At 38.0% G+C, this 25,313-nt stretch overlaps 1 protein-coding gene across 1 annotated transcript in view; it reads left to right on the top strand.

Moving 5' to 3' along the window:
• LOC103770550 (formin-like protein 17) overlaps positions 1–20,526 on the top strand; it is a gene marked incomplete at its 3' end in the record, with an annotated part of 29,754 nt that extends 9,228 nt beyond the window's left edge. The window contains exons 6-17 of the mRNA XM_008937815.1: positions 820–996; positions 1,608–2,034; positions 2,219–2,381; positions 8,256–8,334; positions 8,938–9,028; positions 9,572–9,658; positions 11,858–12,010; positions 13,599–13,728; positions 13,859–13,891; positions 15,624–15,727; positions 17,157–17,240; positions 20,460–20,526. Of these exons, the coding sequence (XP_008936063.1) occupies positions 820–996; positions 1,608–2,034; positions 2,219–2,381; positions 8,256–8,334; positions 8,938–9,028; positions 9,572–9,658; positions 11,858–12,010; positions 13,599–13,728; positions 13,859–13,891; positions 15,624–15,727; positions 17,157–17,240; positions 20,460–20,526 (1,595 nt within the window). The remainder of the gene's footprint in view (positions 1–819; positions 997–1,607; positions 2,035–2,218; positions 2,382–8,255; positions 8,335–8,937; positions 9,029–9,571; positions 9,659–11,857; positions 12,011–13,598; positions 13,729–13,858; positions 13,892–15,623; positions 15,728–17,156; positions 17,241–20,459) is intronic.
• Positions 20,527–25,313: the final 4,787 nt, after the last annotated feature.

Here is a 25,313-nt window from a genome sequence, read left to right as displayed (position 1 = left end):
GGACCCTTGATATAAGCAGCAGAGCAGAATCCTAGAGGAGAGGCTGAAGCAGAAGATTCTGTTGTAATAGAAACTGTGTATGGTTAGGCAATTTCTACCAGGCTTAATTTGCCATGTAAGTAGGTTATACGCAAAATTTGGCACAGTCACTTCTCATGGAAACCCTTGAGAGCAGATGCTTTGACCATTTCCTGCCAAGTGATCTGTAGGAATGAAAGGGGACCAGGATCAATCCTCATGGAGTAAGAGCACGCACAGAGGTGTTTCCAAGAGGGAAAGTTGTTGGACTATAGGGTTGAGCACTAACTTGTATTACGGTGGCTTACTTGTAGTATAATGGCAGTGGAACCTGGAAGACATAGAAACTTTGAAACCTTGTCAAATTATTCACTGCTCAGTCACACAGTCACACATTTAAAAGCTCATAGTCAAACAGACCCACTATCCCAAACAAATGAGAGGCATAAATGGAGTGGGAGGAACAGAGTGTTGCTATCAAATTAACAGGATGAGGGTGATTTTTAGTTGATAGTCAGATCTCCTTAATTTGTCTCTCTCATTAGGCATGATAGACTGGAAGTTCATGTTTTATGACACAGTTTACTTATGTGTCAGATGAGAGTAAGAAGACCTCAACTCAAAGGTTTTATGCTTTAGTATTGATACTTTCTGACTGTTTCATGGAAGATGCTGTAAAGATGTGGAGACTTATCAATGTGAGAAGGTGCTCTGACAAAGGCAAGGATTTAAGTAAGTAGTAAGTAAGACTAATAAGTAGTCAGCGAAGAATGAATTGTATCTCCATTCCTTGTCCTTCAGGTACTTGGTACAGCTACGGGAAGGAGAACTGACTTTATATTCCATAAGTCTGGGAGGACAGAACAAGAATGCAGACCCTATAACAAATACAATTAATTTGTCAGGGGGTGATGTGAGTGTCAGCAAGGAGAACGGATGCAGTACCTTCTCAGTCCAGACCAAAGAACACTATTACTTGTAAGTATAGTTGGTAATAATTTGTTAAAGCAGAACAGCTGAAAACAAGGTGAAGCAACAGAAAAATCTCAGTGTCTCACAACAAAACACAACAGTGGGGAAATAAGGTCATCAGAATTACACAGATAACCTCTCCTGTTGCTATGCAGTGATTTGATGAGTATTTAAAGGAGGAATCAAAGGTACCACCACATTGTGGGATTGAGAAGATATATTGAAATATTGCCCACAAAGACTTATCTTGCTGCCATGTCTGGAGCTAGTTGATGTATCATTCAGCTTGATAGGACAGATGTGTGAAAAGATTCTGACTAGCTTGTGCAACAAGCACGTAAGACATAACACGTTGTTCACCTTCCCCCAAGGTGGAGAAGAGGAACTAGAAGGTAACTGCACCACAAAGTCAATACATGGCAAAACCTCAACTCTCTAACCCGAGACACGTAAGCAATTAACTCTGTCTGAAAAGGTCAGAGTCAGCAGCACTGGACTCCTTTGACAAATAAAGCTGCTGAACATCATTCTGCTTAAATAAGAAATATCTTTGGTTCTGTTAGTCAGCATGTTATTTACACTTCCTTGCATTTATATATGACATTCCTAAATTTCAGGTTTCGAATACCCTTTACTGTCCAGAATAACAGGACAGAGGATGTTTGTAGGCTGCAGAATGAGTGGGTGTCTCTCATAGAAAGGTACTGTCCACAATGCAAGGATGCTTCACTGCCTCAGGAGGGATCTCAAGGGTGCGTTTCCCCCGAAGCAGATTATGAGGACTTTACTGTACCTCTGAATGAACAGAAAGAGGAAGCCCTCCACTTGGGTGCAAGTTCTCCAACAACCAGCCTGATCAGGTCTCCAAGCCTCCAAACAAAGGCCGCAGAGGGGGAAGCAGCCCCAGCACCACCATCTCTTCCACTTCCCAGAAGTGTGGCAGAGGTACCACCAGCCCCACCTGTGTTGCCACAGCCCTGCAACCTTTCTCCATCAACAAAGAGAACAAAAGCTTTTCACTGGGATGTTGTTCCTTGTGATAAGGTGAGGATAAAAGTAGTGGTAGCTGTTGAAAACAATGAAATTGTAGAGTGTATTATATGTAGAGTTATCACAGAAGTACAGCTGAGCCACAAACCAGCCTGGATGCCCTTCTATATGTTTGCATGGAGCAAAGTGACTCTGTTCATTTGGCTTTTTGTTTACCTCGTCAATCCTGTATTTTTAGATTCCTAAATCTATCTGGGCATCATGTGAGCCATGCAAGAAAAAAATAGATGTATCCAGACTCTGTGATCAGTTCCAGATCCAAGACATGGCAGTATCTTTAGGAAATGAACCTTCAGTGAATCAACACATCATGCTAGATCGAAAAGTTGCACATAACTTCAGTAAGTGCATTAAGAACTGTGTACTCCTGTCTGGAAGCCTGGGGTGAGCCCTGTATGCATTTTCTGTTTGTACTTTCTGATATTCAATAGACAACGGAGACAAGCTTGTGTCTAGATCATCTTTTACTTCTCTGTCCCTGTACTCACTTATAAAAACAGACCTCATAGCTCAGTTTCTCTAAATGTGGTCCTTAATGATGTAGAGTAGAAGCACCAACCTTTTCTTCTTGTACACCACATGTTGTTATACCATCAAGCTGTGATGCTGTTGTCTTGGGGCAGAAATGTAAAATCGTGTATGGTGCCCATGAAGTTTATGTTAAGACACTTTTCAAGACTTTCAGACACTTTAAAAGACTTTTGAAAATCTGTGGGCTGGCCAGGTAAAAGAGGTCAACAGAAACAGTTAGCTAGTGCTTTGAGTACTGTTCTCAGTCTCTCTCCTACACTGAATTCAAGAATATTAATGTAACTGTAGATGAGTTGTAAGAAGCCTTTATAGATAGCTACAAGCCAGGTTGTAAGAACTCCCTTGGGCTTTGTCTGACCAATAGCATAGACTGCGAACAGATGTCTTGAATGATCATGACCAGAATCCTTCCTTCTTGTGTCCCAGGTATGATTCTGGCAAAGGCTTGACCTAGAACAGCCTTTCATAGCTAATGAAGCAATTCAACACATAGTTCTTATTAATAAAATTATATAAAGATCTTTCAACTATTTTTATGAGAAGTGGTAGATATTAAGGGAGCAAGAGTAATTGTTCTTCAAAGACTAATTTCTACTACAGAAATGGCTTTCCAAAAGAGTTCTATAAACTAGCACTGTTTTAAGAAATGTCACATATGTAAAGAATTTGGGGCTTAATTTTGAAGTTTTAAGGATTTAATTTTAATGAATATTGATAAGAAAGAATATACATTGGAGACTGTGTAAAGTTTTAATTGGAAACTATAAATGGAGATTACTTGTTGGAATTATTGCATCTGTTGACTTACAGTTTGAAGGGTTAAAAGGAAGTGAATGACACAAAACTGCTGTTGTGGATAAAAATAATCCTGTAATAGCACTTTTATCTATGAAATTATTGCCATTTCTTTGAGGAAATTTCTCTTTTGGTTTGCAGATAGCACAATTCTTCCTTTTGATCCTGTTCCTTTAACAACTTTTTTTTTTTTTTTTTGCTGACACATTCTGCATCCATTCCTTAATCTTATCCTTAAAGTCCCATAAGTGAGATTTTTGGCATATACTTATTATAATGGACATTACTTGGATCAAAAGTTAATTTGATCCTGAGAATTCCAATTAATCTTCCTGCAAGTGTATTGCAAATCACAGTTCTTAAATTAACAAAGAGAAAGATAAAACTCCAGAATTCCTTGATTTCTGGAGCACAAGTGAAAAACGAGAGTTTGGAGACATCTACACACTAAATTCAAATGCTGTTACCTAGTGGTAATTCACTAATTCTAGTAACTAGCATTTATGCAGCAGCTAATTTCAACTACTGAAAACATTCAAGAAAACATCAACTGCTTTGTAGACAGGTAGTGAAGAATTTCACATCAATGTTTCACTCTGAGCTGTGCACTCTGTTAAGGTCCGTGGACATGTCCCCTCCTGAAGGGAAACATGGTCTGAAAGGCATAGGGAAGCAAAAGATAGAGGGCATAAATAGTGTAAGAAGGGAAGAGAGACAATTCTGTGAGGCTTAGCACTATAGTTAGATCTTATAACAAATTTAAATGTGTGGAAGGCGTGTCAGAGGAGGAATAAATGGTGTGTATTCCATTGGCCAACTCTTGTGAGAACCATTAACAGATGGTGGGTCACAGCAAGTTCCTTTAACTTGAAAAACTCTGTTCTTTTTTAGAAGGAGTGAAAAAAAAAAAAAAAGGTAAATAATACACCACATCCTTCCTGAATTCTCCTTCCCAGTCCTCTTGTGCTGCTCACAGGAGTTCTGTCTCCTGCCCACACCAAGAAGCAGTTAAACCTTTTTGCGTTCTCTGTTGATGCCCTCTGTTCACTTCCCTGTGCTTCCTTTTTTGCCTTCATCCTTTGGTAATGATGATGGAGCAAACACTAATTAAAGAGTAACTGGCAAGACAAAGTAGTCTTTTTGGGAGCAACAGCCTTACAAATGGTTCTTCACCTGTTTGGGAAGAGAAGTCTTATTGCCATTTCCTATCATAATGCATACTATGAGCCAGCCCTGTGCCAGCACCAAAGTCTTAAACATTACAAAAACTCTTAATCAGAATTTAGAATATCAGGCAGTGTGGAAAAAGGAAGCACTTCTGTTTCTCAGGATGCCTTCATTCTAGGAGTAATTTTTCTTGCATGGACTTTAACTACCTTGTTTTGAACCTTGGAAATTAAACAAAGCATGTAAACAAAACCTAAATAAATGGAAAATTTAATTTATTTGATCTTCAAAATATTTTACTATGCCAACACATTGCATTGTTATTTGGAAAAAAATAGTTTTACTGTTGAGCTGAGTACAAGAGAAATAAATATGAGCTAGTACTTGAGTTGCTTATGATAGCAGTATCTCAATAGTTCTCTTTTAAACATTGATTATGTTCTGACAGAAATACAGAAATACATTTTTGCTTGGCTACTGCTATGTCTGTGTAAAGAAAATACAAAGCTGAGGTTTTGCTGTAGTGTTAGCAGCTACTAAGTTTTGGAGTGTGGTGGATTTTTTTTTTAATATGGAAAGTAAATATGAAATGTTTTGGTGATTTTTTTTTTCCTTCCCTTGAGCATTTTCTTCCAAGTAATCTAAGAATAATTTTCCTCCAGACATCTTTCTTAAAAGCTTCCATATAAAACCAAGTGAGCTGAAAGAAAAACTATACATTATACATGAAGAGAGTGGTGGACTTACAGATGAGCAGATTACAGCACTAAGAAGGTAATCTTTGGGGTTCAATAGTTTCTTTATAATATATCTTACCTCTTGGAGAAGGAATAATCTTCTGCAAATAATGTGAAGTTCAGGAAAGATGCTACTGTAACAATGGATCTATCCTGTCTGTGAATAGAATATTAGGGCTGCACGCAGAAATCTCAGTCCTTGCAACTGAGATTTTAGACCATGCCCCCAAAATATCACTTTTTCCTATGACATGTATGAAAGGTGATTACAAGAAATGACAACAAATCTGACATGGTTTTGTGAACTTGTTACAAGGAGCAGAGTTAGTAAAAGAGTAAGTTGTGGCAGTGAGCAGGTCTAACTTCATGAGAAAACTTCACACCACCTCTTACTACAAACTTACTGTCTATTAGAAAATCAGAAATAGACAAATGGAATCCTGTTCCAAATTTATAAACTGGTTTGGAGAGGAGGAAGCCAGAAAAGTGTTAAAGGAGCTTCATGGGATTGTGAGATATTAAGAATATCAGTATTTCTGAGGGTCTACAGAAACTGTATTACTACGTGGAGACAAATAGATTTTAGGAGTGTACGAAAACTATTAGCTTGTGAAATTTGTAGGAACTGGATTGTATATCTTTGAATGGTTTAAGACTGGGAAAGAAAGGAAAGAAGTGAGATCCTAGAGTAGTGTCCGTTATACATCCCAGTCCCCAGGTGATACCTGTACCATTTAATTATACATATTCATAGGAAAATTTGATGTGAAATCGTTTCTTGGTTCAAACTGAGAAAAAATTTGAGTTTTTTTGCTAGAGTGAGCTTGCAAAAAGATGATACTGGCAAAGAAATTGAAGAAGTAAATACTCAGTTTTGCTGCTGAAGAGCACACTTCTCGTGGAATGTGTTTAATTCTGCACTTAAAATCCTGATCCCCATCAGTGCATCAAGAGTCATGTTAAAGTCTGGAAAACCAAGTCTGTACTTAGAATGTGATGAGAACAGGAAGACAGACAGGTAGTAGTGTATGGAAATAATGTCATTGTGTGAGATTGCTTGTACGATGTTTGCCTGAAGTATGAAGGGATGTGGACAAGACACTGAGTATTTAAGTGTTCTAGAATTATAGAATCATAGAATGGTTTGGGTTGGAATGGACATCGCAGAGCTGGAAGAAGTGAGAAATGCCTCCAGTCCTGCAGCACAGCAGAGCTCTTGACCTCTGGCCATCCCAATTTATGAGGGCAGCCTCTGCTCACATCAATGCTTGAAAGAAAACACTGGACACACTGTTGTTCAAGCCCTAGTACAGTGCTGCAGATTCAGCCCAGGATCTCCATGTTGTTGAAATTAGTGTAACAACTCTGAGACTGATTTATAGCATCTGGCTCTTTACCATCAGACAATAATAGTTCTAATAATGATAGCAATGATGCTTGAGAGATTTTTCTTTTTTCCTTAAAGGTTTCATAGTCTTCCTCTGATAACAATAATACTAAGGACGTTTTTATAGCAGTGGAATGTGTAGGAGCTATTGGATGCTGCATTGCTATATAGGATCAAGGATTCTGTTCCTGGTATTATTTATTGCCAAAATCTAGGAATGCATATGCAAATCTTGAAGTAAAAGGAAGCCTGTTTTTCCCACCCCAGCAGTTTAAAACACATTACATAAAATAAAAAATGAAATACATGAGATGCATTGCAGAATGGAGTGCTGGATTTCCAAAGTAGTTCAGTCTTGCAGCTCCCACTCAGAAACCTCATTGTAGGGGCAGACACTTGTCTTGAAACATCAGCACTCAGAAGTTTCATTCGTACTGTAGTGGAGTTGGCATGATACAAGTAGCAGGACACTTAGCACATTTTTAGGCCTTTCCACTTGATTTAGGTGCCATGGTGGAAAATTTTATCATTGAAAACTGTGGCCTCCAGTTAATTGAGAACTTGTGGTTATGACAGGACTTTAAACAGGATAGTCAGGGACTGGAAAACTCATCTCTGTGCAAATTATACCTGTCATTATTGCCTGAGCAGGAGATCTGAATTCTACTATTGTAAAATGAAAAATATTTCAAGCCAAAACCAAGTTTACATTTTCAAGACTGTGACCAGTGAGCAAAATGTTCTGCTCATGTATCCAGTGAAGGTTAGTGAAGGTGGTGGAATATTATTAGAAACTTCAGGACTTACTTTGATATAGAAACCTTTCCATAGTGCTCTGAATGATTCTTTATCCTGATGTCTTAAAATCAATAGCAAAGCATTCTCTGTCTCTATAAACTTAATGTTTCATAACAGTGTGAGATTTTTCATTGCACAAACTCCTTTAGAGCTGCATTCATGTAAAAAGATATTTATGGAATGCATTCATATATTCGTGTGCTTCCTTTTTCATGGCTTCCATTGTTTAGTGCTGTAAGCATTAAACCTTCTAGATAATGTATTATGTGTATGAATTGAAATTAATTAAAACAGTTTGGAATATCAGACTTCTGATTAAATGAAGATATTTGCTGTCAGCTTTAACAAAAGTGTTCTCTCAATGTGCTTAAAAAGTTAAGCTATTTTTAATGATAAATAAAAAAATCTTTCATTTGCCAATGGATAACTGTTAATTTTAAATGTGAATTCTTTTTTTTTCTTGATGATGAAGAGTGAATGGATTATTTTGTAATCTCCTTTAATATATATTTAATAATTCAGACTTCACCAGTTCTTCACCTGAAGTGTCATATTGAATTGACAACAGTAAAAAAACCCTAAACCACTCTTGTTTTTTCTTGTTTAACATGATAAATTTTTTTTTAATGTATTTCCTAACAGTGAAATCATGTATCTGTCCCCACGTATGTTTAATCACATACAAATTTAGTAGTTTGCTTGCAGAGAAAGAAGATGATAGGCTTAAATACTCATTTAAGATTCTTAATGCTCCTTCTCATGTGTTAGCTATAACATTGATTCAATTTTTTGTCTTTAAGTTATAGTAAGAATACTACAGAGTATCAGTCAGACAGGCAGGAGGGTCTCCAAAGGAGAGGGGAACTCTCCTGTGGTGATGTGAGTTTATTTTTCCAAGTGGAGGCATATTTATACATGTCAGTTTTGTAAAAATCTGCAGCTCTGGAGTACTGTGGGAGAATATTCTGTTACTTTATGCAGAAGGACTAAAGCTGTGGGTCTCTAGGAGCTATCACGACAAAGAAATGGATCTTGGGTATGATGCAGTGCTTAGAGACACAGAAACATCATTGCCCACTTTTGTGTCATCAGCAGTTAAAGTTTTAGAGACAGGACTGGGTCAGACTGTGGGGCCTGCTGGTTAATCACACCAGAGCATGAGTCTGCTGCTGTGCTCATTTTTCAAGGAAGATATTGCTGGAGACAAGCTAAGCCAGCATGGCCATAACTGCTCAGAAACTGTACATTGTTTCTATGTGGTTTTGGAAGGTTCATCCAAAGTATTTGCAGATAATTCTGCTTTCCATTGCATAGTTGGTTCAAATGTCTGTGAAGTTCCAATGGTTAAAGAATAAATATTCACTATGTAAAATACACTAAACAGTACAAAATTCTGATGCATGGAATGGAATGATTGTTTTATGTTACAGCAATTGAGAATGAAGGGAAAAGGCCATCTAATTTTCATTTGCTGTTTTACAGATACATGCCAACACCAAAAGATGCAGAAAGGTACCAGTCATTCAAGGGATCTCCTTCAGAGCTTCATGTGGTTGATCAGTTTATGTTAGAGGTAAGAAGACACAGTATTAAAAGACATCATATGCTATTTCTAGCACATTCTTTTCTAGATAAAACCACTACAAGAAGCTGTTGTTTCAAATTTAAATTTACAATCTCAGTCAGAATTAGAGGATTTATCTGATAAAGAGTTGAGATATGTAGATATTACGAAGATAACTGTAGGATCCCTTTGCTTCTCCAAGTCAGGCATCCTCTTCTTCGTCCAAACTGATTTATTTTGAGATCCACAATCTTTAAGTGTAAAATTACATGCATTTAACTATTCTTGTCCACAAGAAATGAATGTCATTGATTTTAATAGTGTCTGACCCCACAAGCATACAGTGTTTTATTGAATTTGCATATGCAAATGAAACATTCAGGTATATGGTTTTTATAGTTGCTATCATATATCTACAGACTTAAGGCCTAGAATAAAATTAATAAATGAGCACAGAAATTAGGAAAACTATAGTGCAGATGAATTAAGAAATTATTAAACTTATATGTGCATGTTTTGGTTTTAATACTTTTTCTGTTCCATTCTATGCAGATGTGCAAAATCCCCCACTTAGGCCAGAGGCTGGATCTCCTGCTTACCATACGTGAGCTCCCTGTGAGCATGAGAGATTTGGAGCCTGTAAGTAACATGACTCCTTGATAGTGTGGTTGTAGTCAAAATCTACCAGTTAGGTTGTAGAGGGCCAAGTGGCCTCAATATATTTCAAAGTGGTGTAGTTGAGAAAATTTTGTTTTTTTTTTTCCTTAAAAAAAAAAAAGGGCAAAATATCTCACAGTCCATAATGTGAGCAATTCATAGTGTAATAATCCAGGCAGCCTAATGGTAGAAAAAAACCCAAAAAACATTCCATGGCACTGTTCAAAAGTAACACACAAAATTTTTGAAATTCTCTATAGGTCATGGCTCTGATAGCCAAGGAATGGTAAACGACATGAAACTGTTAGAAACAGGCTGCATCTGAAATGCAGCAGCACTAGGCTGGTATATTTGGAATGCTTTTGGGAATCCAATCAATTTTACTGTTTTGTTAATGAAAGTGTTCCACAGTACTGGTTCAAAACAAAACACGGTTAAAAAAAAAGCTGGAAGCACGTGAGAGCTACGATATGCATGTATAAACATGTACATGCAATTAATATTATCCCTGTTCCACTGAGGTTCAGGAAGCAGTTGTTAATAGGCCTGGCAATGGAATAGACACTCACCAAGCGGGGAGAAAAGAACAGGAAAGGAATTCCAAATTTTTGTTTGAGGTCGTTAAACTTTCCTCTTTTCTTGGCCAGTGATAAGACAGGAGTAAATTTCACCATTAAAATGCAATTCCTTTTTTGGGGACCTTCTTGTCCCTCTAGCTAAAAGAATAATTTTAAAGTCATAGATACTTAAAGCAACTTTATTTGACCAGCATCTCACAGATGTTTAATACTTTCAGAAGACTGAAGGAGGCTGTTTACCTTAAGGATCACTGTACTGAAATTAAATGTTGCAAACCAGAGTTCTAGTCCCTTTCTGACTTTTTCAGGATGACCTAGGGGTGGGGTGAGGTCAATAACTTTGGGGTGAGGCAAATAAACTGTGTTCCAGTCTCATGGTCTGCACCTTCTTGTTCCAAACCACTGCCTTACCTGCCAGGGTTTGTATATGCTTTGATTCAAATCAAAGTATTTAAACACAATTCTGTTTCTATTAAAATGTTTTGAAGGTTTTGCTCTCTTTATGCATGGGAATGAAAACAAAATTTGAGAGTTCTGCAAGTCTGATTTGTTGTTCTTTGTGTGGCTGTGATTAAAACCATAGTAACAGTGAACAAAACTTGGAAGAGGAACAGATGGGAACACTGCGGAGATGGATGGATATCTGACCCTGCCTGGTGCAATGCTTCACATTTGCTGTCCTCCACTGAACCCAAATATTTGAATATTTGGAAGATAACATATATACTGTTATCTTTGAAGCATATTTAATGCTCATTGAAGAGCTGATTAGTTGTCTGAGTATTTTCTAACTTGTGCATGCTGACACATTTGTAAACCATAGATTACGCACCTAAAATTCTAAAGAACAATCTGAATATTTGCTTTCAGCACCCTTTGACCCTGTGACAGGCTACAAATATTTTAACAATGGCTTTCATCTCTTCCACATTTCACCCCTTCCCTGTTTTTAAATTTGTGTGTTGGTAACTGAAGTGAGGTGTGGTGCTAAAAAAATATACATGTCCTAATTTAAACCCAAACCACCTCTTGTATCTATGGCCCTAGAAGGGAGGTGACTTCCCTGCAGAAGCAGGAATTGATACTGAGTTTGATTACAGGAAATTTTTATTCTTCCTTAGGGGGAAACTGTGCTAAGAATTTTGGTAAGATAACAGACTCACACTGGTAAAAACAGGAGGGAGGGAAGTAAAGGATGGAAAAACTTTAGGCTTTAGGCTATCTGCTTCCCCTGATGCCTGACATTTGGTGCAATCTGGTGCCATTCAGAGAGCAAAATGTTTTTTTTCAGAAGCATTTTTAAGAGATGAGGTTGAAGCTGTTTTGGCAGGACTGGTTTGGCAGTCAGAAATGCTGTGACCTCCATCGGGGGCAGAATAACTGTGCCAACACTAGCTTTATGTTGGTGGGAGACTTTTCACTGGCCCTTTCTGAAAACCCCTGTGGCCTGTTCCCCCAGGGAAGCTGAGTAGGAAGGTATCCACCAGCTGAGGTGTGACTGGCTTCAAGGGGGGATAACATAGCTTTGGCAAAGAGAAGACATGGGCACCATTGTTTTGCTCACATTTTCAGTCTGAACTGGGGGAAGATTTGTGTTTTTCAGCTAATAAACCAGAAAATCCAAGCGAGTAAGCAACTGCAATCCAGCCAGAAATTTGTTGCTGTTTTGGAGTACATTTTAGCCATTGGGAACCATTTAAATGAAAAGGCTGGAAAAGAGAAGGCTAAAGGATTCCGACTGTCATCCTTGACAAAAGTATGTATTTTTTGTGTCATTAAAATCATCATATTCTGAAGTATGTCAGCCATTATGTATGCCATTAATAACTCAGTTTTGCCTGGAATGTGGGGAAAGGCAATAATTTTTAATGAGTAGCTAACATTTTAACAGCTGCTCTTGGTAAGAGTAGAAACAAAATCCTGTTTAACAATGTGTTCTTTAATGTGTGGTATAACAAGATGCATTTCCCCATTTTAGACAGCAGCACTGGCTCGATAGAGGTATTGTGGTGTTGAACACACTGTGTTTCTAATGAGGCAGAACATCAAAATACTGACTGCCCTGACTGCCAGATCCTCTGGCTAGAAGAGGCATTTTAGTTGCAGGCCCCTGTTTAGATGGAAGTTTAGATATACTGCATTTTGCAGTTCTGTGCAGCACTGTTGTATGGATCCACGTGATTTCACTGTGGTCAGAAGCTGTAACTATGACATTTCTTCTGGGGTACTGCCACTCTTGTGGCACTCCCAATTCATTTCACTCCAGTGCAAAGGTCTTTTGCAACAAGTGGTACAATGCCATTTTAAGGTAAAGTAGAAAGTAAATCAAGTAGAATGCAAATGAATAAACTAAAAGAGAGTGAAATTAGCCTGCAACAGTTTTCACCCCCCCATCATTGCTCTCCTGGATGATTGAATAGGAGATGAATGTGGCAGTTGTGGTCTTTACTCTTTCCTGACAGAGATCTACTCTACAAGGAACATCACCTCGCTCTTAGTTCTCTAATTGTCTCTTCGCTGACCTACTGTGTGTGACATTAGGCTGAGTTTTCCATTAATTCTAAGGAAATTGCTTTCCCTTCTTCATCAGATTTTGCCATCAGAAAGTGCTGCTACTGAGCGCAGGGTTTTTTCCCCTCCTCCACCTAACAGTGGCAGAGCATCATATTCTTATCCTAAAAAGTAAGAAATAGATAGAAATTTCCCAAGCTGCCTTGTACCTTTAACACTATTCTAAGATTATGCCTGATCTGTAAATAGAAGAGGGAAAGATTTTTATTTTGTTTTTGTAAGGTATCTTTCCCATCTGGAGACTTTAATATATGAGTGAGTGATTTATAACTCTAGTGACAATTCTGAGGCACAGCTTGCATTTTTTTTTCTGTTTCCTTTTTTAAAAATATATATAATGGCTGTAATACCACATCTATCATAATGAAAAATGCCTACAAAATAATTTTCTGCCACAGAGCATCTTCCCAGATTCAATTAAGGAACTTTGCTATCTTTGTGAACACAACACACTGCTTTTAAGTGTAAAGGAATAATAACTCCACTTGGGGGTCCAAAATTGGCTAAAATCACTTAGGATACCTTAAGTTAAAAAAGACCTGTGTCAATAAGAGGACACAAAAGAACAAGGAAGGTCAACAGATATGAAAGTGTAAAGCTGATCTTAATCAAGAATGTTGGTGAAATAGCAGATTGAAAAGAGGTTTAATTTCATTGTTTTCTATTCTTGTCAAATTTACCTGGAAGCTATCAACATCCTTGCTGTTCTTTTCTTATTTTATTTTTTAGTATAATAGCTCAGTCTGGCAATTATTGGTCTATTCTGTTTGCAGCTACCTCTGTTGCGTGGTAAAGAGAGAACATTCACCTTGCTTCATGCCCTTGTGGAACAGATCTTCTTACATGAGCCTGATCTGGCCAAATTTTCTCTGGAGTTGACAGAATTTGAAGCTGTTCCTGATGGTAAGAGAAGGGAGGGGGAAAAAATAATCAACAAATAAAAACCAAAGTCCTTCAACTTCTGTGGGAACTCTCATCCTCACAATACGAATGGTACTCAGTAGCATGTTTTTCCCTCTCTCTTCCTTTCCAGCTTCCATGAAGGGCCTCAGTGCTGAAGTTGATGGTATGTAAATTTGGTTTCTAAATTCAGAGAAAGATTTTCATACTTTGTGCAGTCATTTGGAACAGGTTTTCATTGCACTTTTGTAGTTTATGAAGAGAGGTAAAGATTCAAAACATTGAGGAAAAATGTTGCTATGGTGATACTTTTAACCTGCCATGTTACTATGAGATTCTTTTTTTAAAAATAAAAATTAAAATGTGTCCAGGTGGTTGAAAAACCTAAAAAATATACTGCCCATGTTAAATAGAGTTTATAATAAACTACAAATGTTAAGTGATACAAGTGTTCCATCCAAGTTACGGCTGTAGTGGAGTCTCTGGGAGCAGGCAATGCAGCAGGAGAAATCTTGCAGCTCAGTCTAAAGTTCAAGCAGTTCTTTGAAGCAAACTGGTCTTCTCCTCTAGAAAGCAGTCCAACACTAGTGAATTCAACAGGAGAGAACAGAATAAGGTTGTTCAAATATCAGATAATTTTTGGCAGACTTTTACAACAAACCATTGAACAGTATCATAAGGTGGCTGGTGAATTCGATGGATTTTAGATTGTACCGTTTGAGAGCTGATAGAGAAGGTGCATGAGTGGATGAAAATTACTTACATTGCGTTGAAAGTTTATGAAAATCTATCTTTTGAAATTATGGCACTGATGTTGAATAATTACAGACCAACACCACCCACTTTGGACTTTGATAACACTTAAACTCACCTTTTTGGTTTGAAAAACCCTTGTACTTAATCTGCTGGGCTTTGGGAGTCAGCCAGGAATGTAGCTCAGGGCTGCTAAAGAGACTTTTTATTCTGTTCCAAGAAATTCCAATAATTTAAAAGACATAAGTAACTAAAAATAACACTATTTGCTCTCAGTCACTTGTGTTCTTCGGGGACAATGTTGGTAGCAATCCAAAATCACTATACCTTTTAAGGACAATTTTGGAAAGTCATGGGTAAAGCAGTACAATGGACACTACCAGAAATTGTTGGGAGCTGTCCAAGGCAGTGAAACATGGGAACTGGAGACGATTGACTGGCCTCTTCCCTGCATGGATTCCTGATGGGCCCAATGTAGTCACTTAAATCTTCTGAGTCTCATTTATGAGGGCAAAAAGGGAATGAGAATGCCACTGAATCAGCCTTTCCCACCATGTAGTTCAAGGCACATCCTGGGGCTCGTCTGCTGCAGGTATTGCATGAGCACAGGGGAGGAAGATGCTAGACTTCAGCCTGGATCAGGTCATGACCAAGCCCCTGCAGCCAAGAACGTATCTTCTTCTCCATTTCACACCCTGAGAGCTCCCACAGTGGCAGTCTGATATAGTACTTTGTGCTAACTGTCAAGATTTCTTATTGTTACATAAAGTGGAATTTTTGTTCTTTTCTCTCTAAAGGAACCCTGAAATTTCTACACAAAAACATAGGTTTGAAGAAGGTTATTTTCACTGCTAATCTCAATGCTCAGAGCTAGGAAAGGTCAGATTTACAGCTGCTGCATAGCCACACTATCAACCTCTTCATCATTCTGCAGTTGCTGTGATGTGATCACATGCTATTTTTTTCCATAAGGCCCTTGCCTCATTCAGGATTTCTGTTTCAAAACAGAAAGTTAATATTCCTAGATGAATGTATTACAGACTCATATTCTTCTAAATTTCCCTGTGTCCTAAATTAGTCATTTGCAGTCCTTTGGACACAACTTCATCCTAGTGAAATATCTTATTTTCTTTCTCTTTTATTAGTTTTAAAAAAAGAACTGGAAAACGTTATTCAGTGCAGTCGGCTTATTAAACCCAAGACAATGAAGGCAGCACCCCAGGAGTCACAGTTCTACAAGGAACTAAAGGTAATATTATTGCAGCCTTACTGTGGACTGGAGGTAAAAGATGAGTAATGTGCTTAGTTTGTGCTGAGACATGCCCTGAGAAGGAAGTCAGGAGCATTTGAGGGAAACTAGTCACTGTCCTATGCCATAAGCTGCAGCATGGGAAGGACTTCTCAGAGTTTCTGTGTCTCCTGCTTTTGCTTCACAGGGAAATGGGCTGGAGTGGATGAGCAACAGGTAGTCCCATGGTTGCCCTACAAAAAGCATTTTGGAATAAGCAATTTCAGAGCGTATATGAACTTGTAATAATTTCCTTTTCCACCAGAGAGGAAAATAGACTATAGAGAATCATAGAAATATTTAATTATTTAGCTTGGAGAAGACCTTTAAGACCAAGTCCAATTGTAAACCTAACTCTGTGAGGTCTACCACTAAATCATGTCTCTAAGCACCACATCTACATGTTTTTTAAATACCTTTGGGGATGAGGACTTCACAACTTCCCTGGGCAGCCTGTTCCAATGCTTGACAACCTTTTTTGGGGAAGAAACTTTTCTCAATATCTAACCTAAACCTTCTCTGGTGCAACCTGAAGCTGTTTTCTCTTGCCCTATTACTTGTTACTTGGGAAAAGAGACCATCCAAGAAAGATCATCCAAGAGAATGCCTAAATTGTGAGTGTAGGTTGATCTAAGATAATTCTGCCCATACTAGTGGCAGAACAAGATAGGTTGAAGGACATGATAGCGAGACAGCTGGGCTGGCTGTAGGGAGCCCAGTTCTGGCTAGGAGTCAGGGAGCCAAGCACAGGGCTTATTAGCTCAGGTACAGAGAAATTAGTTAACTCCCGAGAGCACTGTTGCACTTGTGAGCAGGGCTGCTTCCAGTGAAGGGATGCCCCACTCCAGGGAGTGGGCACGTTCACCTCTGCTCTCCTGCATCTCCTGTGCTGTGCTGCACCGGGCACTGTCGGCATCTCATCAACCCAAGTTTCCTTCTCCCGTGGGTCAGACCAATGGTGTGCTTCTTCAGTACATATTAAGTTGTTGAAAGTGCATATGGTACAAAGATATTAGGATTAAGAAAATTTATTTCAAAAGTTTCTAGGGGCCTGTCTCCACCTTTTTGTGAACTAGCAGCTGTGAGTGTTTCCTTGACATATAAAAAGGCTAGACTATGCCAAATATGAGTGGAGATTAGGACCTTGTGATACTTATCTAGTTCTGATGCAGTTAAAAATTCTCTAACATTAATGCTTCTTTTTTTTTTTCTTGGATGTCTTAATATTTGCAAGGAAATGTGTGTGCTTGATGTGTGCTTATCTTTTGTGAAATGTGAATGTTTTGTGGCATGAAAATTTTGACTTGAATTATCTTGTTTGCACTGCTGTTTAATTCCTGATTTAATATTTTGCTGCTATACCAAATTAAGAAGTTTTATTGTATTACAGGATTTAATTCAGAAATATGAAGGGGATCTATCCCAGCTGTCAAAAAGATGTGATGAAATGAAGAAGCTTTATAGCAATGTACTGGTACATATCATATTAAAATGTGATGAAAATAAATCTACATTTCTTTAAAAAAAGGGAGGAAGAAAAAAGTGCAAGAAGTTCCCATACTTCCATATTCTTTATAGCTATACTGTCCAAAAAAACCTGACAGTGGTGGAATGCTTTGAATGAAAATCTGGCTTTTAGTTTTCTTGATATCTTACATCTTACTTTTTAGAGGGTCTGTGGCCCAAGTGTCAAAAAGGAAAGTAGATGTTCAGTCACTTTATAAATTCAATGAAATTTTATAATTTCCACATTACAGAAAACTGCATATTTTCTGGTTCCTACCAATGATTATATCTTTGGCTGGTGTAGGCAGCTGCATATCTTCTCCTACTTGGACAGAGGGTTTTTTCTAGTGACAAGCTTATGGTCCAGGACATTGATTTAGCTACTGTTATTTGAGTGAGAAGGAGACTGAGATAGAGATGCTAGTAGTAGCACATCTAAAAATGAACAGAGCAGAAGGGAAACTCCATGTGCAGAAGATTTCTGATAAAGAAATGGTCTATTCTTGTTTGTTCCTATTCTATTTACCCACACTAGCACTGGAGTTGTACCTATCTTTCTCAATCACTTTTTCCTCTGAACAGAAAGAATACAGTAGAAAAAGTTTTTATTTTTGGTCAGAGGTTCACATTTTTTTATGATAGGCAAACGTTACACAGAAGATGCAGCCAGGAAGACCTTTGGGGACTTAAATGAACAGACATTGAAGATTAGTGAGATGTTTGACCAAGGAAATTTAATTAGTAATGTTTCACTGAAAGTAATACTGTAACAATGTCCAAGGGTTTCTTTGTGTCTCCTTGCAGCCTTTCCCAAATGGGGAAAAATGCCCCAGTGTAGGGTAGCAAGCCAAATATGTATATAGCACATAGACAAAGGCTTCAAAAAAGTGTGAGGGACTGGGATAAAGCATGAATTAAAAAGGATGAGAAGCACAGTGTAAATAAGAGAGTTAACAATCAAGTTGCATGAGTGGAAATGGTTGAAAAGTGTTCACCAAGTTTAAAATTCAGAGATTTGGGGAGACACTGTGCATGGGATATAGAAGACTAACCCATTTTTCCTAAAATTCATCTTCCGAAGGAGTTAGTGTTGTGTGGCTGGGCCTGCTTGCAGAGCTGTGTCATGCCCAGTGGGTTCTGGGTGTGCCCACCTGCATGTGCATCCTCTGTCACACTGCTCCTGCACAGACCTTGCTTCTCTCAGCTGTGCACACGCAGCCAGGAGGCTGCACACGTCTGATGCTGTGCTGCAGACACGTGTCTGGGGCTCTTCACTTGCTTTTCTTGTATTGGAAACTCTCATCTGAGACTCTTATTTGCATCTGAAGAGGATTTAATTTTCCACATAGCCAGAAGTTTCCTCAAGTTTTAATCCTGCTACTTTTTGCCCTTCCCTGTTATTCTCTAAAGTCAGGCATTTGATGTATTTCTCTTCCTTAGAATGGATTTTTTTTTTTTTTTCTTCTTCTGAATAATGTTACTGCTAGGTAGATCTTTTTGCTTATTTATAAAGCAGGAAAAATGAAAAGAAAATATAAAATAGGATGGGGGATCAAAGACCAGGCTGTCATCTCAATAGCACTAGGAAGGAATAGTCCATCTTACCTGGGGGAATGTCTGGTCTGGGAATGTGTTGTGCAGCATGCTTTCCATGGCTACCTACATCTAAAAAAAAATAAAAAAAAATCCACAAGCCTACCTTTATGATTTTATATTCTGCTGATAAAATTAATAGTGACCTTGGCATGTGACACTTCTATGGAATGAACAATAAATTGGGGATAACTGCCTGTGGTATAGCTGTGGGCTATCAACTTGTCACAGATGGTCATTAGCTGCAGGAAATGCCTCTCTCATTACTGTTTAACTGATGGTACACCATAGGTGAGTGGCGAGGCGTGCCAGAGATCAAGGGCTTGGAGCACCCAGGAGGTGCAATTAGGAACACAACAGGCAAAACTCTTAACCAGGTGTCACTGGCTAATGCTAATGTTTCTGTGACTAGATTGTGTGTGAGAGGTTTCTTTCACTGTGTTTCTGATTTCCAGGCAGAGGGTTTGCTCCTTAGAACTTGTTAGAAGATGTCCCAGTGAACGTGTTTGGATAATGAGAGCTACCTGTCCAGACCTTTCCATGGATCTGTGCTGAAATCTGAAATCCTGAAATACAACTTCATTGCTGTTTAGCCTTAGGAGAGCTGTATCCCCCACTTAGAGAGAAGCTCTCAATCACAACCAAGAGAAGATCTTGCAGCAACACAAGATGCCTTTTTAAACTCTTTGATGAAGCCTTTGGAGCATGTTCTCTAGATTTGTTCTGCTCAATTAGAAAGCTGTGGCAGGCAGAGTTGTGTTCTGTAACTCACTGATCCCATTAAGGGGAAATCTTTGAAAATGATGACAAACCTCTTGAACTAAATCTTAGCAAGAGATTTAATAGGAAAAATCCTTTCCTATCCTAGCACTGGAGAACATATGTGGAAGTGATTTTAGTTAATGCAGGAATCGCTGTCCTGGGGCTGAACTTTGTCTGACTGCCTGTCGCCTCTTGTTTCATAGCAGAGCAGACACGACGCCAATATTGTTCACATCTTTCAAAAAACTTTCCATCTGTTCACCTTTTTCAAGTGAAGGAAAGAAGAAAACAGGGAAAGATGGCTCTTTAATAATTATTTTTTTTTCTCTCAAAACTGTTTGTTTCCCTATGAATATTTTTGTTTGCTTGCAGACCAAAATGACTGAAAAAGAAAACTTCTTGGCTTGAACATGCTGCTACTGTACCCTCCCCCACCCCCATGGAATATAAACCTTGTCCCTAATGTACACATTTTCTTTTATGAATGGGTTCATCGAACAAACTGCATAACCAGGAAGCTTCATGATTTACTGATTTTTCTCCTTCTCTGCTGCAAATTTATAGACCAACCTTAGAGACTGGGTTATACAGAAACCCATGTCACTGAGGTAATTCAGTGACAACTCCTTAGGCACATTTACTTGGGATGTTTTGGAGGTCAGCTTGTTAGAGATTTTAGTCAGCTCTAAATTTTCTAGTTATAATAATTATTATTAATAATAATTAAGTTATTTAACTTTTCTCTTTGTCTTTTACTTTCATTTAGATCCTGGATGTGGTTTATATTACTGGGTATACTAACATTGAATATTTCTCTCTTTCAAATATACAGGTAAAATTTGGGGAGCCACAAGACCTAGACTCTCAGGAGCTGTTTGGGTGGATATCTTCATTCATTAGTGAGTTTAGGAAGGCCTGTGCTGAAGTCCTGCCATAAGGATGACAAAAATCTTATAAAGACGTGAGGGAAAAAGAAGTCCAGGAAAAAATGTCTTAACTTGATTGGTTTGAAGGTTTATCTACTAAGAGGTAGCACATAGCCTGTGTATAGTCTGTACAGCAATACACGTTGATTTTAAGAGATAGCAATTTATAATGTGTAATTTGTGAGAGAGGTTTGACCTGTAGGATCACAGATCACTTATGAGCTTCTGCTTCATTTTTTTCTGATGTATTTGCTTTCGTACCTTAAGATGCTTGTATGTTTAGAAAGGAGAAACTTCTGACATGTTATTTCTTTTTTAATCTTTTCCTTCAATACTGACTCCTCTAAGTTTCAACTATTATTTTCAATTAATAAGTTCTTGTATAGTGATCTAATTTTTAATTATTTTTACTGTAGTTTTTTAAAAAACACAAGTTTTAGAATTAAATGAGGAGCTGTTACTCACAGAGAAGAATGTTTTCCAAAAATTCCTGTTTATCTTTCTGCTATTAAAGCATTGCAGCCTTAGTATGTAATAGAAAAGGTGTCTGGCTGGCTGTTGATTCCCCCTCCCCAAAGCAGAATAAAATAGTGCTTTTTATGGCTAACTCACATATTCAGGTAAAATGCTATAGAAGTCAATTAATACGTGAGATTTGCATTGGCAGGAAGAGGAGAAATACTGGAGAAGCAAAATAAAAACGTTATGAGGCATCTAAGTAATGGAAACTGGGAGGTAATTATTCATGATTTTCAAAAGAGAAAATACTTTTATTGCATTTGTTGGCTTTTATATATTTTAAATTAGAATAATTACCTGGAGCTGAAATACACGAGAAGAAAAGGAGTCCTGTAAATGCCAAGGCAAAATGGATATATTTGACATTGGAAGCAGAAAATAGTTCTAAAAGGTCATTGACAAGATTTGGCGTAGTCTCTACCAGTTTTGCAAGCAGTGTTGCTTGAGAAAAAGTGACCTGACTTATCTTAGGTCTGCCCAGGTCTCACAGTGTTTGGGCTTTGAGAAAGATGCTGAACACTCTCCCTGACTTCAGTGCTAAAAGGAATTAGGGCTAACCAGTTGAAAGGCTTAGGGTGCTTAATATCATCTTCCAGGTGCCCACCTATTGTATCTAGAAACTATCTCGTGTGAGGTAGAGGATGCCTGCATTGGAGCTCTGCATTCCAGCAGCAGCAAAGTACCCAGTGGGTCCCCTCAGCTTTGCACTGCCAATGTTGCTGCCACCCATAGGCTAATAGTGCTAACCAAGTGCATCATTTGGGCTTCTCAACAGTCCTGTCAGATCTCTGCTTCAAGTAAAGAACATACAGTCATGTTTCTCAGAGGCAAAAGGAATAAATAATAATTATTAAAAAAAAATAAAATTAGTGCTCCTGATACTTATTTTACAGAAAAATATTTACAGAAGCAAATAAAGGGATTTAATCTTAAGGGAAATATATTTGCTCTATGTGCCTCAAGTCAGCATCAAAGCAGTGACAGCTGGTTGACCCTAAAGTAAGTGACACCTCTCTATATATCAGGAGCTACAGCTTACATCACTCATTTCTAAATGAAAGAGTAAGGAGAAATAAAATAATTTTTAATTTCTTGCATCTCTATACCACAATGCCCTACACAGTACATGTGCATGCACTGTAAACAACACTTGCAGATTTTGATGTGTTACTACTGCTCTAAAATCTGAACTGTCTTCATTTATATGTGAATCATGTAAGATAACCCTGAAAACAAGTGCCATTTCCATGGTATCAAGATCCCTGCATCCCTGAACAGCATTCGTGATGGTCATAATAAGTTTCATGTTTTTCTACCATTACCTTAGCTCAGGAGTCCGGGGAAGTCTCTTTTAACTAAACTTTTTTTTTTTCTTTTTTTTTTATTTAATCACTCACTTTGTTCCCCTGGTCTTTTTCTCTATTATTATAACAGCTTGCACTTTGTTTATAGCTCAGCTGGCATGGCCCCTTCCAATTAAAAATATATTCTACACAGTAGTCGATATCTGTGTCTTTGTGTGAATATCATGGAGCATTAATTAAAAAAAAATGAATGTCCAAATACTTTCTTGGCAAGAAGTCCTAGCCCCTTCCCAGAGCACGAAACTTTCACATGGAGTGGAGCTCACTGAGGAGACGTTTCTGTTTGCTTGAATGAGCCATTTCTTCAGTGCCTGAGTTTCAGACACCTCCCAACTTATAATCAAAATAAATAAATAGAGCTTGCTCTCTACTTCTTTCTTTTTTTCCCCAAGTTTTATTTTGCATAAGACTGAGTGGCTTTTCAGGTCTCTTAGAGTCAATGGTATTACTAAGTTTTAGTGGTATAAAGAATAATAGCTACTATGCCTCAACATTTATTTGGAATTATATAGACAAGGTCTAAGTCTCCATGTGGATAATGTCCTTGCATTCCTTCCTTAGCAGCCAACAATTTTATCCTGCAAACCTGTAGTCATAAAATTCAGTGTGTTGGGTGACTCTTCTCTTTGTGAAAACTATTAGAAATGGGAACATTCTGACAAGCAGCATCCTGCAAGAACTGTAGATTTTTACATCTAGGTTATTTGTTTCCTTACAAAACCCACTAAGCTTGTGTTTGGTGTACTCTCAAAAATGAAAGCTTAGTGATGATGTTGTATAAGTAGTTCTGCTCAATAAAATTTGTCTCAGTATTCAGTTGTGTGAAGTAAGGCTATGGGTCAAATGCTATACTGATTTTTCTTTCATGACAGCTCAGGTATATAAGAACTCTGCTCCAGAAGAAAATGGAGTTCTGTTCTGATTGCTTCCTTAGAACGCACACTACTGCTAGTATGTGCAGTACTTCAGCAAGAACAGGAAAAACAGTTTCTGGATCTCATGTCAGACATTAGCTGTCTTCAGCAAAAACGTGACTGAGAGAAGTCCCACACTCTGGGACTGGAGCTCCTGGCAGAAATCTCTGACTTGATCCACCTGCCCACTGTCTCAGCCTCTTCAAATCTGGCCTGAGAAACGCTGCAAGAAATGGAGCTCGTATAGGCACAGGTCACTGGATTGACTTCAGCTCCCAGAGGGGCTGGTGTTATACATGTGCCAGCACTTGCAAGGTTTTCCTAGGAATTCACTGTTTGAAATAGAAATATCTTGCCTCGGAGGCAGAAATTTCCCAGAGTTTCCTCAAACCAAAAATAGATATAAAAAGCTGAGATTACCCAATGCTAGACTCAGTGGAAAAAAAAAATTAACTTCTCAAACTGGGTAGTTATATCCTAGGACAGTAGCTGAAGTTTGTTTTCCAGTTCTCCGATTTCTTTCTCATTTGAATTGGCAGAGGACCAGGTGACAGGCAGGGCGTGGCTGTGAATTTGTATGAATGAACAGGAAAGCAAAAATAGAATTGGCAAAGGTTCTATGCATAAAGGCTTTGAAGTTACTTATGCATGCTGGTCTTCTAGTTTGAATTCATGCCTTTCAAACACAAACAACAACTGGAGGAGAAAAGAAGTTGTTAGATAAAGTGAATAAAAACATGGGGTCTCTAAAAGGGAACCTGTTGGGCACTCACTGTATAACAACTAAAGCCTGAAGTATTCTTTGAAAATACTCACTCCTGTGTTTAAGAAGTCACCACTAATGATGACTCAGAAAAATGACAAATGAATTTCAAGCTGCTCACCTTAAAGAAGAATATTTTAAAAAATTCAGACTGAGGGGTTGCTGTGACAAATTGCTGAGGTGTTCGGACTCAAACAAGGACACAAAAATCTCTTGGTGAGATCCTTCCCTGCATTGCTCACAGAAGTTTTACTGTGGATATTCATAAACAAGATTTCATTCTCTGATTCGAAAGACATTTTCAGACTCCTCAAATGCTCAACTGTTAAGTTTTCTCACCAAACGAAATGTCAATATTAATTTTTTCACTGTTGCTGCTCACTACCCAAGTAGAATGTACCAAAAGTGGAATTAGCTACTGTATTCCCAGAGTAACAAAGGAGAGCCTTTTACTGAAGACTCTAACTCAGACTCACACAGGTATGTCCCAATAAGATTTTATTTAGCATTAACTTGAGTATTTCACATCACAGCACATTACTGCAGCTGATATATGTCCAAGAAGCAGACTGGGCTTTTTTGGGTATACATACAAGTGATTGCAGGGGTTGCTAAATGTGGGTTGCTAAATGTGCTGAAGCTCAGTTCTTGCTGCATGTTTACCCAGAGATGAATTTTGCCCATTGAGAATATTTTAGTCAAGGACAGTCAGCAGTAATTAAATAACAGAAAACTACGAAGTTGGTAAATATTGCTTTAAGCTCATTTTACAAATAAGACATTTGAAACAAAGGGTTTCAGATGCAGATTTTAAGTCTCTTGATGCAATTTAAAAAAGCTGCAATGTGTTTTGAAACATAAATAACTGACACCCTTTTTCTTGCACAAGGATAAATAACTGGTGATATATTCCATGGTGATGTCATTTGCTGATGAGCATTGAACTGGAAAAAAGAAAATAACCCCAAAGGTTATTGCCCATAAAGATCAAGTACTGATGAGCATATTTATATTAAAACTCATCTTGTAGCTCCTAGAAATTTTCCTGAATAAGCTCTGTAGGACTTGGCCTGAAATGTTGTAATTATAAATAGAAATTTGCTCAACTCAATTTCAAACCAGAAACTTCTCTCAGCCAGTAAATAATTCCTAGATAGTATCCCAAATTGCTGTCATTAATGCTTAAACTGATGTTTGTTG

Source organism: Merops nubicus, unplaced genomic scaffold (assembly GCF_000691845.1).
Source record: "Merops nubicus isolate BGI_N331 unplaced genomic scaffold, ASM69184v1 scaffold8373, whole genome shotgun sequence".
NCBI lineage: Eukaryota > Metazoa > Chordata > Aves > Coraciiformes > Meropidae > Merops > Merops nubicus.
The sequence above is the reverse complement of the archived record's forward strand: the minus strand, read 5'-3'. Positions and strand labels throughout refer to the sequence as shown.